The sequence below is a fragment of the Seriola dumerili genome, unplaced genomic scaffold (assembly GCF_002260705.1).
Source record: "Seriola dumerili isolate Sdu_G_001 unplaced genomic scaffold, Sdu_1.0 BDQW01000050.1, whole genome shotgun sequence".
Classification (NCBI taxonomy): domain Eukaryota; kingdom Metazoa; phylum Chordata; class Actinopteri; order Carangiformes; family Carangidae; genus Seriola; species Seriola dumerili.
The window spans coordinates 2,689,631-2,708,292 of NW_019174305.1; the positions used below are offsets into that span (position 1 = coordinate 2,689,631).

General features: G+C 40.7%; 1 protein-coding gene across 7 annotated transcripts in view; it reads left to right on the forward strand.

The window, feature by feature from the left end:
* The window catches only part of endov (endonuclease V), a 63,142-nt gene extending 44,849 nt beyond the window's left edge, over positions 1–18,293 (forward strand). For 2 of the 7 annotated variants that reach the window (XM_022740038.1, XM_022740036.1), the window contains one exon: positions 17,966–18,293. In XM_022740038.1, the coding sequence (XP_022595759.1) occupies positions 17,966–18,076 (111 nt within the window). In that variant the 3' untranslated portion in view covers positions 18,077–18,293. Of the gene's footprint in view, positions 1–5,950; positions 5,968–12,493; positions 12,575–17,965 lie in introns of those variants that run through there. The other 5 variants (XM_022740041.1, XM_022740037.1, XM_022740042.1 and 2 more) reach the window with 4 other exon arrangements.
* Positions 18,294–18,662: the final 369 nt, after the last annotated feature.

An 18,662-nucleotide genomic window follows, 5' to 3' on the forward strand; every position in this document is an offset into this window, starting at 1 on the left:
CTTGTAAGGCTCAGAGGCAAACTTGTCAGTGTGATGTTAGTTTCATCAAAATTTATTTTGTTTTTTTTTTCTTTTTTTTCTTTTTTAATAAACATCACAATCCCAAGGGACTGTTAGCAACTCTAGCAGTGGTGTTGCTACACCCTCCCTCCCTCAAACTGCTTTCCTATTCCAGTGTACACCTTTCAAAATATTCAGACAACATGTTTCATTACTGTGGCTCAGACGTCATCTTCAAAGCTCTGTTTGCTCTTTTTTTTTTTTTTTGCTGGAAAAGTAATCAGCTTTTCTCTTAAACTCACAGACAGAGTGGAGGCTCTTCCACATCATCGCTGTGCTGAGATCTATGGGAATGATACCTGGAAAGATTGTTTTTGTGTGTGTGCTTAACTGTGCATACATTCATACGAATTTCCTTCTGTATTTGTGCAATTGATCAGTGTTGGCTGATGCTGATGAATATTAATAATCCTGCTGAGAGCATTGGATAGACGCTGCTCGGAGCATGTCAGCGCACCTCATCACAGTGAACTCAGCCGAGCATCACTCACTGAATGAGGATCTGTCTGTCTATTTTTCTTGCTACAAGAGATTTCCCTCCATCTGTCTGTCAGTGTAGTCAGGGTTTCACCTGCTCAGCGAGTCGGTTGACGACGACAAACATTACTTGGTGCTGTGGGCAGAATCAATTACTTGTGGATTCTATGATTGTGAGCCAACATCAGATGAAGATTCAGTCACTGTTGGGACTAAAGTGACAGTGAAAGTAAAGTTAGCGAATGATGTAATACATCTCAACATTTTTCTGCACTGATTGCTGGGGAGATGGTTGAAACATGTATCTGCAGATAGTCGCACACGACTGTCCCCAAATCCTACTTTTAATGGAGCAGGACAAACAACCTCTCGTCCCTTGTGAATATAATTACGTTCTAAGTTCTTGAGAAAACAATCTCCCTTTCCAGTAACTCTTTTCCACTATCCCTCCCACCCCACCACCAGAACTCTTGTCCCAGTCACGCTGACATAAGTCCAGGTCAGCAGTGTCAGCTCATTCTCAGGCCCTTTCCCACTAATGTTTTCCACAGATGTTACATACACAAGTAAATACTGAAATACTGAATACATGAGTGCATAAGATTAGATTACAATTTAGATACATATGATAGATATTTAGATATGACTTTTGCCACCACAATTACTTATTTGATATTTCTGTTTTATCAAACACCATTTCCCATAAGTCCTGGACCTTTTAGGGCTAAACGTCACAGTTTGATAAAAGAGGCTGTGACATGTCAGCAGCACAGAAATGACTGAACAGTGTAGAAGTTTTTAGTAAGCAGATATTTCAACTAGAAAGTTAAAAAACCTACAGTAAAAGAGAGCGTTGGTGAGTTTAATGGATTTGGACCAAGCTGTGTTAAAAGTGTTGTGGTGGACAGTGATGCCACTTCTTATTTAAAATTCCACCGTTTCCTTCAACATGAGAAAAAATGAAACATTCAAACTGTAATGAGCTGATTGAATTAAATATTCACAGTGAATAAATGCACCAAACCAAAGTAGTTTGCTTTGTGGTCCAAGAGATTGATCTATTAAAATACACTTTCAGCTTGACTTATTGCTGCCCTGTTGACCCGATTGATCGGTGAACCAAGCTATTAAATAAAAATGGAGACGAACGATCAGAAGCAAAATGAGCTGTATTTGAATGAATTTGAACATGTTTGTTGAATTTGTTCTCAAGTTTTTATGAAGCACACAGCCCTGATGTTGGATGCCGAATCGTCTTAGTAAACCCAAAGAACACCCTTTATTTTTCAGAATGGCAGACGGAAGAAATGCTGAATGAGAGATTGTTTTGCAGAGGTTAGTGGTCGTGACTTCAGCTCTCGATAGGTGTTGTAGCATATAACATTTAGCTACTGTATCTGTCTGACTGGCTGTGTCTTTCTGGCTGGTTCTCCAACAAGCTTTGAGGTTGTAGATACTTTAGAGGAGTTTATATTTAGCACTATAAATCATATTTAGTGGTATTAAGCGGTATTGATAGTGATGCTACAAATATAAAATAAACGTAAACAGGACGATATTTAGGTCCAGAAGGAAACAAGGACTCAGTGTGATGTACTGGGATTATTTTTCCTTCAGTTTGGTGAAGGCTTTTGAAATACCACTTGTGACTATGTTGGGAAATAAAACTATATACTTGAACAAATAACTGTACTGATAAAATGTTAAAAATCCAAATAGTTTGAACATTTTAGATATTTCTGGTGTGTGGTCAGGGCTTTGGAGGAAGTTGGACTCATGACTCAGAAGAAAACCTTGCTAGTTGTTGGTTTGTCTTGCTGTCTTGCTTTTCTAACTCTTATTAATTCACAGATTCACCCACACACTTCACTCTATTCACTTGTTCTATGATGCATACACCACATAACCCCTGAGGAAATAACACATGCAGCTCACAGGTTTAAGCCCCTGAAATAATCACATGCTGATCAGCAGCATCAGCCTCTCATGTCAGCCCTGACGTCTCATCAGCAGCTTCAGTGCCGTTACCCCCTCTCACACGTGTGCGTATTCACACACCTTCCACTCCGTTCAGCTGGGACTCTCTGCATGTATGTGTTTAAGCTCACGAGTATGAGTACATGTTTTGTGGGAAAACACACACACACACACACACACACCTCCCCTCACTCACACACATCATTACTTACTATAAAGAGCCCCCAGCCCCTGCGCTGTTGCACTGCAGCCCACCGTAAAGCCTCGTCTCCCAGGCCATTCATAAGCAGTAATGTACGTGTTGGTGTGGAGTAGATCAACATGAGTGGTGGCGCCTTGTATCGCCGGCGAGTTTCCTGAAGACACTACATCTAGCTCCACGCCTCACACCCACTACAGCTCATTTGCATCAGAGTAATATGGTGTTTTACTACAGGCGAGGCCGGAGTGTGATTTGTTGGCGAGATGAGCAGTGAATCAATGATGTGGATATTTGACTTCAAACTCAAATGTCACACAAATGTGTTTTTTTTTTTTTCTCTCTCTGTGTGTGTGTGCCAACATCTGCTGTGTTCATAAATTTGTGAATGACGCACCGGCATATTACTACATAGTTACAGAACATATAGAACATACCGTGCGCGGTGGTAAATCATGGCTGTTGAAAGCCAGTGGTGCAGATTGTACTATTTGTTATGTCAATTCTCTTCACAGACAGGGTCTAACAGAGAGACCCTTCACTTCTCCTCCTCCTCGTCACCTCACCCCTCCCTGTCAAGGCTCAGCTGCCTTATAAAGCCTGTGCTTTAATGTCAGACAGGCAGCTTCAAACATTCTGTCTTTCTCTTTCTACATTTCTCATTTCTGTTCTCACCTCGTCTCCCCCCTCCTCTGCCTTTTACGTCTCTGAACACCCCTTTCCTCTCTTTCCATTTTCCTCTCCTCCTCCACTTTTGTCCAATATTTTCTGTCGTCACACCTTGCTCTTTTTTGTTCATCTGCCTCTACCTCCTTCTTTCTCATCCCTCCCTCCCAAAGACCGTCTCTCTACCTCTGCCTCCCCTCCATCAGCTTCTCACTCTGGTACACAGCTGTCAGACATGGCAGTGAATCGTATCGCACTGACCAAATCAGAATTCAGTATGAGCAGGCATCTCTTCAAAGCGATTGTGGGCCATTGGTGAGCAGCTGCTTTTGGAGCAGAAACCAGGGCCAGACAGACAGGCAGACAGACAGGCAGACAGACAGGCAGACAGACTGGAGGCAACAGGGACTGAACTTCTTACTGTTCACTGATTTCTCTCTGCTTGGAATTCCTGGTTAGTGGGCTTGCTGTAGTTGTTTTTAAAGGGGCAGTTCACTCAAATGAGTGAGGCTAGGCGTCAAGTATGTGGATGCCATCAGAGACATGTCTGTGTGACGAAGGTTTGAGAGCAGGGAGGTTGATATCAAGGTTCAGATTGTATGAATGTCCAGAAACATCCATGGCATTATAAGCAAAATGTGTTGGAGCACAGAGCCCCACTGTCCGTCAACCATCACAGTAGCAGACTGTTCCTGCTCACTTCCAGAGGACAATATTACAGTTTTGGTAAATACGTTCTACTTAGTTAAGGATACTATACAATCTCTTCAGGTGTTATTAATGACAGTCTTTTCCCCTGTGAATCTACCTGTTACTACTGCTATTGCTACTAGTGCTATTTTTTATGACTTCTATCTGTCAATCACTAACACTCGGGAGTACCCGTACTACAAACTATTCGACCCACTACTATTGAGCGAGTTGATGCATCGTCTTGTCTTCTGCCTGTGATTCTCAGATATTTCCTCTTTTGCCACCGTCAGGTTGATAATTTTTCTTTTCAGTGAAATATCTCAACAAATATTGGCTCAGTTGCAGTGAAATTTATGTTCCCTTCAGGATGAATTTTAAGACCATTTGTAAGTAGTTAGACACTTTACTTCAGCAGCAAGAAAAACCACTGTGTCAAATATTCTATTACAGGCACACGTCCTGCTTTCAAAATTAGTCATAATATTATCAGCAAAATTTACCTTAAAGGTGTTTTTTGTAAGTTTTCTCTGCTGCCGAACGTGGTCTCTCTCCGGGAGCGTGTGGTGTTGATTGTAGTTTGACAAGAGCCTCAGCCATTGTTGTCTTTATAATGCAAGAAGTTACAATACGCCCTCTGAGCAGCGTTACATCATCACAGCAGATTGGAGGCTGCAGTGAGTCGCTATCGGAAAGTGACGAGATAGGCCGGGGCTAGCTGTTTAGCGTGCTTACTTCAGTGGAAGAAACGACATGATAGAGACAAGAGTTAACATTGGCGTTGCTTTCCACCACTGGAGGCAGCTGTTGGCGAGTAAAGGAATGAAGTTTGATGCTGAACTTGGAAGGTTTTTTCTAGACTGGACAGTAAACAGCTGTTAACGCTAATGTTGGCTATGTACCAATAGCAACACTTACAAAAAGCTCCGTCAAGTGTGTCCCAGAATGTCCCCTTTCAGGATGTTGCATTATTTTGAATTATATTACTGCATTTGTTTCTCATTCATATCTTTTTATTATTTTGGCCGCCCCATTTGCATCAGTGTGGATAGACTAAATTTTAGAAACAGCATCACAAACTACAACCTTTAAAATAACTTTAAGATTCAACACCTCTCTAAATAGGTTTCAACTAAAACTTTATAACCTCCATGAAGTAATGAAAATAATACTATAGATAAATCACTGTATATACAGGGAGACAGTTTAATCATATTTTTAAGATCATATTTTTTGACATATCAATCTACAAAATAACTAGTTACAATATCTGTCAAGTGCAATGGAGTAAAAGTATAAAGTAGCATAAAATGTAAATACTCATGTGAAGTACAAGTACCTCATACAGTACTAAAATTGTACTTCAGTGCACTTTACGTGTCTGTCATAAATATTTTGCAAAAATGTCACCTCCTATAAAATATGCTGTGGATGTCATTTTGAGTCATGAAGGTACCAGTTCTTAAAAACTCAGCCTCTGATCTTGACTTGCGGCCTGTCACTGCACCACAGATGTCACCCCCATAAATTCAGGTGTTTGTTTTTTTGTTTTTTTTTCTGTCCATAAGTCAGTCAGCGGTTTACGTAGGAAGTGAGCATCTCCTCGGGAGTAGCTTGGTGGCAGGTGTCTCTGTCTCTGTCACGCTGCCATGTCCTCATCAGTCAGGTTGCTGCTAACGTCACACAGTGTAGCTCTGAGACCTGATACTGCAACAGCTCACATTTTTCATACTCTTCCTCTTTATTTATTCATGAACAAACCAACAGCATGTTTGATGTTGTTCAGGGAGAATAAGACTAATAAGATTATGTTATTTTAAATGATTTTAAAAAAGGTGTGATTTTGAGACCAAGCGATTCATCTTTTCTCTTTTTCATCAGATTCTTTTCAGATGAAGCCATGAGAGAATACTGAGCAGAGGAGGAGCTCAGTGTGATTCAAGTTAACATTACTCGTGTGGTTAGTTAAAGCTTGGATAAAAAACTTTGATGAAGTTAGAAGGCTTTGGGACTTGTGTAAAATGAAAAGACCTTGAGGCCAAATCTTGGCATGTGTGCACATTTTTAAAAGGTTTATATGAAGTCATCAATTCAGACACACATGAATGCACAAATATGCATCTGCACATAAAGACATCTGCAGTACAAATTCATTTTTATATAAAATGAGCCTGGTTGCACTTTAGTCATACACTAAATATTCTGACAGCAGCAGAGCAACACTTATTGAATGACCCATGTAGTTAAAATTGGGAGTAAGAAAAGAGTAATAATGATGTTAATTGATATTAATTAATATTGAGCTCTCAGGTGAACTTTAAAGTCCAATCCCCGGGAATCTAGGCGGAGTCAAATCTTCATCTTGGCCCCATTGTACTTCTAGTTCGAACAGCCATGAGTTTCAGCTGTTCAGATTAGTCCTATTACCACTAAATGGTTAATATATTGCACATGTAATTTTAGCCCCTGTTCTGTTTGTGTGTGGGTTGCAGAGACCATGCAAATACATTATACATCACAATCAATGCCTTTCAATACAGTATTTTACTCTACGTTAATATCTGTAGTGTATTGTGGTTTTATGATAATGTAAACTGGCTTTTTTAATTACACTGTATACGTAAAAGCCCAACTAGGGACAAGAGTTGAAAATTAGCAATAAACAACAAACTCTGTTTATCAGTTTCATGCATTGTATTGAAGTGAACTATGTTAAATTGCATCACCCTCATTAAATAAATAAACTAAACTAAAAAATTACAGCAACAAAACATGCAATGATTTAAGGCTACTGTGCAGATATGAGAGTGGTATCAATATTCTCATCTAACTCACAAAAAAGCAAATAAACATATTTCCCGAAATGTCAATCTATTCTTTTCAGCAGTTCGGACTAGTTCTGTTCCCAAGAGATAGTCAATAGTTTTTGTATATCATCTGTTTTAGAAAAAGGGAAGTGTGTGTGGGTGGCAGAGACCACGAAAATACATAACTGCAACGAAACATACAGTCATGTAAACATAATTATGTAAGCAGCCGGGAGTAAACTTCTATTGTATATAAATGCATTTCAATAAGGGAGATCAATATATTTGTCTTAAAATTTTCGAAAGTTTCATAGTCTTAGTATGTCCTCTAAACTGTACTAAAAGTACAATGTTTGCGTCAGCCTGAAAAGGTGGTGGTTATAAATAAACCTCTGTGAATCCATGTAACCTGCATCATTGAAAACAGCTCTGCAACTGTTCTTTGCTGACAATATCTGAACTAGATCCTTGACCTCCCTCTGCCCCTCTGATTCCACACACACACACACACACACACACACACACACACATACACACTGAAAGACCATAACAGCCAGCCTTTGCATGGCACGTCAGGGCCCCCTTCCCTCTCTCACACACAGTGACCCCATCCACCATGATTCATCTCCCTGGCAGTGTGAAGTGTAAAGGAGATTATTACCAGTGAAGGGCTCAGCCCCCCCTGAAGATCTACTGCTCTCCTGTCTGCCCTGCAGAGGAAATGGGAAAATATTGCTAATGTTTACAGCCCTGAGTGTGTGTGTGTGTGTGTGTGTGTGTGTGTGTGTGTGTGTGTGTGTGTGTGTGTGTGTGTGTGTGTGTGTGTGTGTGTGTGTGTGTGTGTGTGTGTGTGTGGGGGGGGGGTCATCATGTTATGTGCACTAGTAATGCCTGAAGCCTGACCAGCATGGCTAAGCAGCTCTCAGGCTTGTTTAGCATCTAGAAATGTGCTGACTTCAGGGGGTTTCGTGTGCAAATGTTTCTGTATCCCTACGTCTCTTTCTCTCTTTCTGTGTGTGTGTGTGTGTGTGTGTGTGTGTGTGTGTGTGTGTGTGCGTGCGTGCGTGCGTGCGTGCGTGCGTGCGTGCGTGTGTGTGTGTGTGTGTGTGTGGGTATGTCATCATGTGTAAATTTATTTTTGCACATCAATAAATCCAGCAGGAGTCAGCTGTTGTTGAAGCCTGTGAGCTCCACAGTGTTTCTTTGTTTGCCTCACTTCTTCTGTTCTGACCAAAACAAGACTGAAGCCTATTAAAACTACAGTACCAAACAATCATCACGCTACTTTGATCAGTAAGTCTGCTAAGTGAGAGGGAAGCTGACTAATGTGCTATAAATGAAAACCTATTAGCACATATCATGTAAATTATAGGTCAGTCTCATTATTTGGTAATGAGTTGCAGGGTAGGGGGATTTTTAAAGAGACTTCACTCAGTTCACCATTCTCCTTAAATTAACATAAAGATATTGAACAAGTACCTAGAGCAGTAGCTATGATTGCAGTGTGTGCATGTAAATGGTTCGAGCAGGGATGAGCAGAGTCCTCTCTCTCAGGGCGTTAATGTCACAGCCAGATTTGCATACATTCTTAAAGATGAAATCTGATGCAACTTAAGCACCAAAACATGAGGAGGTCGCCCTCCCAATGACATCTTACTGAGTACAGAAATGAACATTACATCCCCTCATTATCAGCAGCATAGTTAGATTTGAATTTCTCTGTGAAATTTGTGAAGGACCATTGTTAATAGATCAGTATCAAAGTAACCATATACCAAAAGATCAAAAACAAGATGAAAACCATTTCTTGGTTTTTCTTTCTTTCAGCGCGAGCTCAATGCATGGTGGTATATATTGCTTTCTTAGTGACCATTGGTTGTACACTACTTTTCACGATGCATTGCAGCATACTATACTGTACTTACTCTCACTATACATTCAGACAGCACTACAAAATGGCAAACTCGCAATATAGTGGCAGCCTATGAGTGTGCAGCCTTTGAGGATAAACTTTGAGCTAACAACAGTTAAGCTGGATTTATAATCGATGCAAGGGGTCAACAGGGGTCCTGCTGCCTGCTGTAGGTACATGAAGCGTAGGTTTTGATTTATAGTTGTGTTTATATTCCCCACAGAGGCTGTTTTTACATTCTTTCATTTACTCTGTGATACAAAGCCATGGTGAGCCACACTTAGATTTATAGAACTGTAGTTATATTTAGGTCATTGCTGTATCTCATTCCTGAGATTTTAGAGAAGCAGCCAGAGCCCTGGCACAGAAGCTGAGCGATGCACAGCTGTGGATAGGGCCAGCAAAAAAACAGGTGGTAGCCACTAAAAAAAAAATGTCTTAAACTTATATCAGTTGAAGTGTGGGCTTTATTTGGAATATTTTCCCCTCTTTATCTTGCTGTCAAACAGCCCTTTCCTTTGGAACTACAGTTTGTGAAGTGTTGAACAACCGTATTACTATGTACAAGGGCACCTACAGCATGTACCGAATTACTCTGATGATCAGCTGTTGGAGTCAGACAGAGCTAAGCAACCCCAAATCAAATAACCCAAACTATCACTTTGATGTTGTCTTCATTCTCAACAAACTCCACCGGCATCAGAAACATGTAGGGGAAAACAAACAGACTTTAAGCAGAATTATAGATCCAGGTTTATTCTCACAAATGTTAAAAATGTCAACCTCATGGTGGTGCTAGAGAGGAAAAGTTAGATGATCATCAAAGTCAGTCAGGATTCATCTTTTGGGAACCATGAATGTCTACACAATGTTTGGTGCTAGTCTGTCCAGTAGTGTATAGACTGCATTTCAGACTCTGGACCAACTGACCGACTGACATCGCCAACCCTAGATCCATGCTCTTGGATAAAGATAAAGAATTTAAAGGCATTATTAATCAAGGTGTTATAAAACCCAAATAAATAAAAGTATTGCTTATAAAACCTTTTCCAGTAGCTTTCAGTGATGCAGAGGTTCTCCCTCGCTCTCTGGTATATGTCTATATTGTGTGTCTGTCAGACAGTTTGACTGTGGCAGGCTGATGAAAGCGAAGCTGACCTTGGCTGTCCAGCACAGACACATAGGTCAGACAGATTAGCAGAGATGATGGTGCACCTGGCTGCTGCAGGTCAAAGGTCAACCCTTTCATTTCTTTCTCTCCCTCTGTAAGAGTCCAGAATTGTTTAATTGAAGTTAGCTCTAATCTTCCATGTATTGGTCAGGATTAATACTGCCCTTTAATGTAAAATCATGTTCTCCTTGAAGTTAAAGAACTGTGATACAAATGCAGCTCAAAGCACACTGAAGGACAATAAAGCACTGAGCAGAACACAGGCTACAGAAACATGATGACAGCACTTTATGAGAACAATACATTTTAGTAAGTAAAATTACCGCCTCATGGTTGTCTGCCTCCGCTACTCAGACTAGTTTCAGGTTGCATCCCTGTTTATCCAGAGTCATATAAAATATGAACCATTTGGCTGAAATTTTGTCAAAAAAGTCTTTAAAAAGTCTTTTGTGAGGTCACACTGACCTTGAGTCACAGAGTCAAAGTCTAATCAGTTCGTCTTTGAGTCCAAGTGAACATTTGTGCAAAATCTGAAGGGATTCCTTTGAGGAGCTCTGGAGATATTGCGTTCACAAGGCCAAAACTGTCTTTTGTGAGGACACCATGACCTTTGACCTTTGACCACCAAAATCTATTTCATCCTTGAGTCTTAGTGAATGTTTGAGCCAAATTTGAAGAAGTTCTGTCAAGGCATTGCTGAGATATCATGTCCACAAGAATTGGACAGACAACCCGAAAACTATATGCCTCCGGCTCCGGCTGTCGCTGGTGCGGAGGCATAAAAATGGTCATTTTAATAGAACATAACTTCAACATAAGACAAAATAAAATACATACAAACCAGCCTTTTATGGTGTAGAGCTCAGTCCAGAGGGGAGAAACTCAAACTCTTCATACAGAGAATCAAAAAGAACAAATTTGAGCCTTTGAAACTGCTCTCTTGGAGAAAATGTGAGACATATGAGGCATTTTAATAGAGCCTGTTTCAGGTGCATAAATGCCTAATGTTCTCACCAGATTTGGAGAAAGCTCTAGGAAGATGAAGGACATATGTGCCTTAAGGGTTTAAACCAAAAGCACGTCTGAGATGTGGTGCAACGAAGAGGATCTTGAATTGAATTGAACTCTGAATACTGAAAATAAAAGGTAGCCAACGCAGGTTTCTGAGGATAACTCTAAGTGAGCTGCAGTCCATGAGTGGCTGTAATAGGAAAACCAATTAAAAGGGAAATGCAGTAAAACAGCTCATTCATAACCAGCATTCTGAGTTTTCATAGTCAGATGAGGACAGGGAACCATAAAACCGATGATCTGATCTTTTAAAATATCTCTTGGCAGTGATGCTGTTAATGTGATTATGAAAGTTCATATCAGCATCAGTAACAACCCTGAAATTTTTAATTTGGTCATTTTTTACATTTTACTTCACTATGTTCTTTGAGTCTCTACAACCCCAACCTGATATCTAGTAGTAATTGATTCTTGTCATTAGCAGACAGTGAAATGGAAAGTTGAGTGATGTCAGCATGAGTATGACAGCCAAGGGTTAGCATGTATGAAGTAGTGCTGGGGAATGTGAAGGTTATGCTCTTCAGGTGTGTGAGTTTATCAAACTGCAACAGCCAGACTTGGATACTCTTTGTCATACTGCCAGCTGTTTGACGTGCACAGAAAGTGTCAGTTTGTATGGGTGCTGGTAGCAGCAGCAGCCGAGTCCAGTCAAGCATACAGGTTTGTAGTGCTGAACGATCCCAGCAGCGAGTGTGCACCACTACAGTGAGCCTTAAGGGAAGAGCTTGTCAGTCACCACCCACCCTGCTGAATGCAGGCTTAACTTTTCCACACAGTGCTCGAGTGAGTTTTAATAAAGTTTAAGGTTGTGTTTCATATTGTAACACATCATATTTATCAGACTAAAAGTCACAGAGTTTGATGATGGAGTTCCAGGGGAGACACAGGGGTAAAGAATATCTATTCCTTTTGTGTAAGTCTGTTTCATTTCACTTTTCAAATCGAACTTGGTCTTTGTAACGGTGATTGTGCTCCTTTTAATTTATTAGACAAAACACAAGCAAATTCAGAAAACATCCTCATCAATTTGACAACATGTGAGCTGCAAAAACCAAATATTACAAACGTGCTGCAAATAGCACAGGGGACACAAAAAAGTGATGAACCCAGCTGGAACGCACTTGTGTTTCAATGCTTTTTGACTTTTGAAGTTAAAAGGATTCAACAGTAAGTGTGAATGTATAACAACACATCCGTGCAGGTGCATCCCAGCTGGGTTCATCACTTTTGTGCTACTTGCATCACTTTTCTGAATTTGCTTGTGTTTTGTCTGTTTGCATGTGTTTTCTTAAGCTGCAGTGCATTGACCTCTCAGGGCCACCGTACATATGCTATTGCACCTATCTTTTTGTTGCAAAAGCAAAGCTGCATGTTGAAGGTGATTATTTTTAGATTTTTGCCAGAAAAATGTGTGGCCCAGCTGTTTGGTATTTTTCGATCAGTTGTTTACTATTTCATTTCAGAGGTTACCAGTAGCATCAGTGTTTCTGGCTCACTTCCTTCATCCGTTAAAGAAGTAGAGGCTTCCTTTTTGAAGAACGCTGCAGTATTGCTCGACACAGTTCATGGGGTGTCTGACAGCAGAGCAAGGAGGACTGGAGCTGAGAAACCTGAGGCTGCTGACTGAATCTGAGCATGGTCTGACAGATGCCACACAGCATTTTCTACTGACTGTACTTCTTTATTAGGACTGAACATAAACCTCAATGTAACTAAAATTTTTAAATGTTAAGTTTGGAAATTTATAATCTTTGGATATAATTATATAAATTAAAAAGTTCCCTGTTTATAATTAGTGCCGGGTCCCTGTAATATCTCCCTCATGTATCATCAAGTCTTATATCTAATTATAAATGATGCATAATAGCCTATTAGAGTAACACTCCTCAACTCTAATTGCCTGAGTCATAAGCCATCAAAGCCTTACTATGCACTTTAAAAAGGTGTTACTTCCACAAAACAACACGTGCCTTTTATCAACAGTAACCTTTTAGCAGAAACACACACAGTGTCAGACTGTGTCGCCTCAAGCATGTGTGTAAAGAAGAATGAGGCCACACTCGACAGTGAGGATGCTTTTACTGGAAGTAGTGTGTATTTTAAGAGACTAGATGGGATGGTGGGAAAATAGAAGAAGAAATGGGAATTAGTCCCTTTTATTTTTTTCCACTTTTCAGTGTCAATTTGACGCTGAACATTTAAAGGCAATGATTTGAAATGTAGCATGCCTGAGTCACTTTACCTCATAGACTGTATATAAAGATAGACATAGCCTCTGTGACATCATCTATAGGTTTCTGAAGAGGTGTTTTGAAGCTCAGAGTGAGCTGCTCTACTGTCGCCATCTTGGCAGTACCAGACTCCGCCTAACTCCCAGCTAATCCTAAAATGGGCAAAGAGGTGGGGCTTGTATGGAGCCGAGACTTTGGTGATTACCAGTTTGTGTCACTTATAGCGGCACACCCTCAGTTATGCATATATTTTAAGCCTTGATAAAATTCAAACTGGTGAGTTAAATAAACGTTCAGTTGTCATGAAGGAGGAAATTAGCTATAGAGACCAAAACAGTTTTTTACCAGGTTGTAAACATGTTTGTTTCTACTGTAAAGTTGGCCGTTTTAACATGGGAGCCTATGGGCATTGACTCACTTTTGGAGCCAGACTCCAGTGGTCATCCGAGGAACTGCAGTATTTGGCACTTCTGCTGGATTTTCAGTGTTCAAGTTGAAAAGCAAATCAAGAAATGCTGCTCCTTTATGAAACACAGATGTCTAAAAACATCCTTTTTTGTATCTACATTCATTGTCAAGTCGATACTTTGTAGAAGAGGGCAGGAAATGGTCTCTTTTACTTTGTTTTCCTCTTTGCTCTCTCACCTCCTGCAGGAAGCGCTTGGGGAACTGCAAAACAGTAATTCACCTCATTGCTACATCACTGTTAATAAGCTTTGAAGGAAGTTAAACTGTATACTAAGGCCTCTGAAAACTTCAAATGTTACACTGTTTTTTTATATTAACTATGAATTACTAAATAAGCATAAATCAGTGTTAAAATTGATTTGGATTAAAAAATCCATAAATATTTTCAAGAGTTTAGTCACATAAACTCAGCTAATCTGCTTTATCAGGACTGTGTGGGTGTGGTCCAATTACATTTGATTGACAGTGACCTGGAAAAGTAAACAAACCACAGCACAACTGTCAACCTACTTTGACTCAAGTGGTACTAAGTCCAGAAACCCAGCACTAGTGCACAGAAATATGTAGCTCAACCTGTTTTCCATTTCATTTATGTCCAGATTAAATCAGTGAGAAGTGCAGAGACAAAACAAAAAGTAACTAAAAAACACACCAAATCTCTCACATCAAACACCCCAGACTGTTCCAACTTTGGCAGAAAATGTTGTTTTCATGTGCTGCTCAAAACAATTTCATTGAGAAAATTGTTTTTAGTGCCTTCACTTTGAGGAATCCAATCTTTGCCATTTGCTCAAATGCTTCTCAAATGTGTGTTCTATTTAAAATCTGCCTGATTTTCTTTGCCCCATCTGATTTCCAGTTTCCAGTTTCCACAGCTCTCAGCAGGTATCCTGATGAGTACAATTTTATTACTACTGATACAAATGATCGCCAAAGCAAAAAAATAAGACCCAGGTTGCTGTAAACTGGAATTATAATTTAATCCTGGCACTGATAGTACCCAGATCTACCAACTGTGCTGCATGGTGATACAAGGTGAGATGAAACAGTACTGATTATATGTTTAGAGCATAATATTTTTCTCTGCAAAGTGACTACTTGAAACAAAAGAGGAGAAACAAGCCCTCCTGCTTCACATTGTGCACTCGGGGGTGCTGTGTGTGTTAAATAGACATCCACCTGCAAAGACGATTTTGTAGAAAACAATATGGTTCCTCGAGTCATCAAACACATGCACACTCACACACACACATTAAACCCCACCAATAGAACTAATCATACCTCCTCGTAATCACTGGCCGTGACATAATGTGTCTACATCTAGTAACTAATCTGTGCTGCAGTATATTAACATCAGGTCCTCTGAGAGCCCCCCTGCTGTTGACACAGTGGGGGCCTCATCTTCTTCCCTCTAACACTGACCCTGGGTCAGCCTTATGGAATGTCCACTCTCCTGCCATTACAACTCCATTATGCTGTCCTTTTATTGCCCATTCAGCACCTTGACCGGCTCTGTGGCTGCCTGTAACATGATAACAGCTCTCCTTCTTATTCTCCATCTGGCTCTCTCTTTTTTTCTTTTTCTCCATCCGTCGTTCTCGCCCGGTCTCTGACTCTACTTTCTTTCCACTGCTCTGTCGCTCAGTGACACTCTCCCCCAGTTTATTTGCTGATGCTGATTGCCTCTGTAATGCACTGAAAATGTCCTGGGTGGATATTCAGAGCGAATTGCTTCATGTTGTGTTGCTGTAGGGCAAAAACTAACTGGACTGGGGAGGCAGGCTGAGGCCTCCACGGTGTGGGGGGAAAATAATGACGGAGGCCGCTAATGGGCCTCTCTGTTAGGCTCCAGTTTTTGCTGTTACAGCACAGAAAACGCTGTGGCATGATAGTATAATGTATTCAGTGCAGTGTGATGAAGCCCCTGGGTGTAAACTCACTTGTAAGTTAAACTACCTCTTCAGATTCGTCTGGATGGATCAGAGTCTCAGTCAGAAATCACTGCAGACTACTGGCCAAAATTATCCCAGTGATACATTTCTGGTCCTACTTTTAGGGCTAGGAGTAAAAGGATTTTATCAACTCTCTTAAAGACCCCCTCCGATGTTTAACCTTGTTAACATCCATATGTTACAATACAAGACATATCATGACAAAAATAAACACATCACCATGACTGAGTGTTTCCACCTTGAACTGCAGTGAACCAATGACAGTCTCATAAAAACAGATTCAGACAGGACAGGATTTCATACGTCACAAACCTAAGGAACCAATCAACTTTCGGGGACAGCGGCAGGGCTGAATAAACCAAAATTTTGTCAGTACAGAGAGCGAGAGTTGTGTCAGACATTGCTAGTTACAAGCTAACAACCAACATAAACAGAAATAGAAGATGCTAACTCCGCTAACCATTCTGATACGTCTACTAGTGACCGATTTTGGTGTAGAAGAGACTCCTCATCTGAGTCTGGGTCTGACTCAGCACTGTAGCTGAGTGTAGCATCATGATACCCTCTGCTCTTTCACTGGTCAACTTAGCGCAAGTAGTGGTGGTGGGCGGGGCACAAGGCCTGATCCAGATTTTTTATATTAGATTTTTTTCACTTTTTAGTGGGAAAACCATGTTAAAAATATTAATCATTTAACTTTACCTTTCGAAAATTACTCTTACCTCTGCTGATATGTAGGAATGTGCCAGAAGTTGAGAAGTGATTATTACAAATGTGCTAACCTGTAAAGAGATGCCAGGAGCTTGAAGAGAGAGTCAATGAGAGGACAGATGTTCTGAGATAGCTTGATGACAATAAGCTTATTGAACGATCATTTTTACATGAACGGAATAATATTTGAGACTGACCTTGTGTCAGGATAACAAATGCTGTCCCTGCATGTCCTCACGACGTTACACAACAGGGAAAATGCAGGTTTGCAACAGTGATGAGTCAGAGCCACAGTTTTGGCAGCAATAAATCAAACTTTGTGCCTATACACGTCATAAAGATAATGTGCAGGGTGAAGGACAGGAGACTAAAACTTATTTGAACACTATCATGTCCCCCTGGCTGGATGTCAGCTGCATAATGACTCATGTCTCAACTCAATTACAGCAGGTAAAATGTTTTTATAAGGTATTATATCTTATTATTTTTTATTTAGGCTCTTTCAAATAATAGCTCAGGCTAATATGCACTATAAAATATATTTTTATATTGTTATGGTGTATTCCCCAGGACTATGTGACTACAGACAAAAATAAAAAGCTTGTCCTAATGTACATGTCGGGCAGACAGTTAAGAAGGGGTGTAGCTGATAGGGGGATTGGAGGAGAAGATGTTCTTCATGGAGTTGTGCACCACAGCACACAGAAGATTTTCAACATGTGTCTGTGTAATGCGTGTCTCACTCACCAAGAGCTGTCTCCAGTGGTGGAAAGGAACACCAATGTTAACTCTTGTCTCTATGATGTCTTTTCTTCTACTGCAGTTAGCATACTAAACAGCTAGCTCCAACCCGTCTCGTTACTTTCCAATAGTGACTCACTGTAACCTCCGATCTGCCCTGAAGACGTAGCGCTGCTCAGCAGATGTATTAAAACCCCCTTGTCTTGTAAACGCAATAATGGTCGAAGCTCTTGTCAAGTGACAATCACCACCACCCGCTTCCAGCAAGAAACCACACTCTGCGGCAGAGAAAACTTAAAAATAGCCCCCATGTGATTGTACTGGCTTCATATTTTGATATCTATAACCAAGTTATTTGCCTATACATGTAAAACCTACACATAATAAAGTTGTGCTCATTATCTTATTTGCTTATTATCATAAAACATAATTTCTACTTTGCCGCTGTGAGTTTTGTAATAGAGAGATGTCACACTCTCTCAGAGGAGTGGTCCTTCTCTTTGCCGACAGAAAGTGTAGGACGCTTCATAAATAACCCTCTGAGGTAAGAGTGTTGTTAGTCCTAGGTCAACTTTCAACGCAATTACTAGGAGTGACTGTGAGATGCCTGATAAATACCCAACTCAGGCTGGACTTCATGTATCTCCGGGGATTTTAGCAATTTGAGCTGAGAGCAGCTGCTCAATGCTAAAGGACTCTGACTTAAATGCTATAAAGCTTTGCAATGTATTTGTTTTTCATCTTTGAAAAGAGGTGACGCAGCAATATAGGTGTTGTGCTATTTTTATTGCAATAAGAGGTTTGTTCTTTGTCTCCTCCTCTCTTGTTTCAGGTTGCAAATGATGCCAGAAAGGATCTGAAGACCCTCAAACACCAGCAACTACAGGAGACTCCTGTGTGTGTGTGTGTGTGTGTGTGTGTGTGTGTGTGTGAGTGTGAGTGAGAGAGAAAAAGTGCAGTAACTTTCATGTGCTTTTAAAAGCACAGCTGTTTTAGTCTGGGCCAAGAAGACACCATCAGACTGACTGTATCTTTTTTATGCACTCGCCCCATATTTAAACTGGATATGGGTCAGACTGGCTCTTTTTATATGCTGTTCTCATTACATTTTGGGTCACTCAGCTCTTTACACTGGGAGCTTTGTAAATAAATCATAAATGTCCCTGATCATGTCTTCTGTTAATTTCTGTGAGGTGTGTGAATTTTGCTTTATGTTGAATTATACAGTGAGCTCTTCCCATATGTGGGAACAGCAAACACTGTAACACAAAAACATACCCAGGCCTTGTGTATAATGTGTGGTCACTGAGCGTCTCTCTTTGAATGAGTCAGAGTTGGCAGAGGGCACCGTTGTGCCAGGCTGGTCCCAGCTAGGCGAACGGAAAAGAAGGGCAGGGGGGAAGGGGGCTGACTCTGCAGGGATGGTGGCCAGGAATAGAAGTGGTCAGATGGGGCAGTATTGATCAGCAGTAGGGGTCAGAGGATCAGCTGGTGGAGACCGCAGACTGAGCCCACGTCAGAGCGATGTA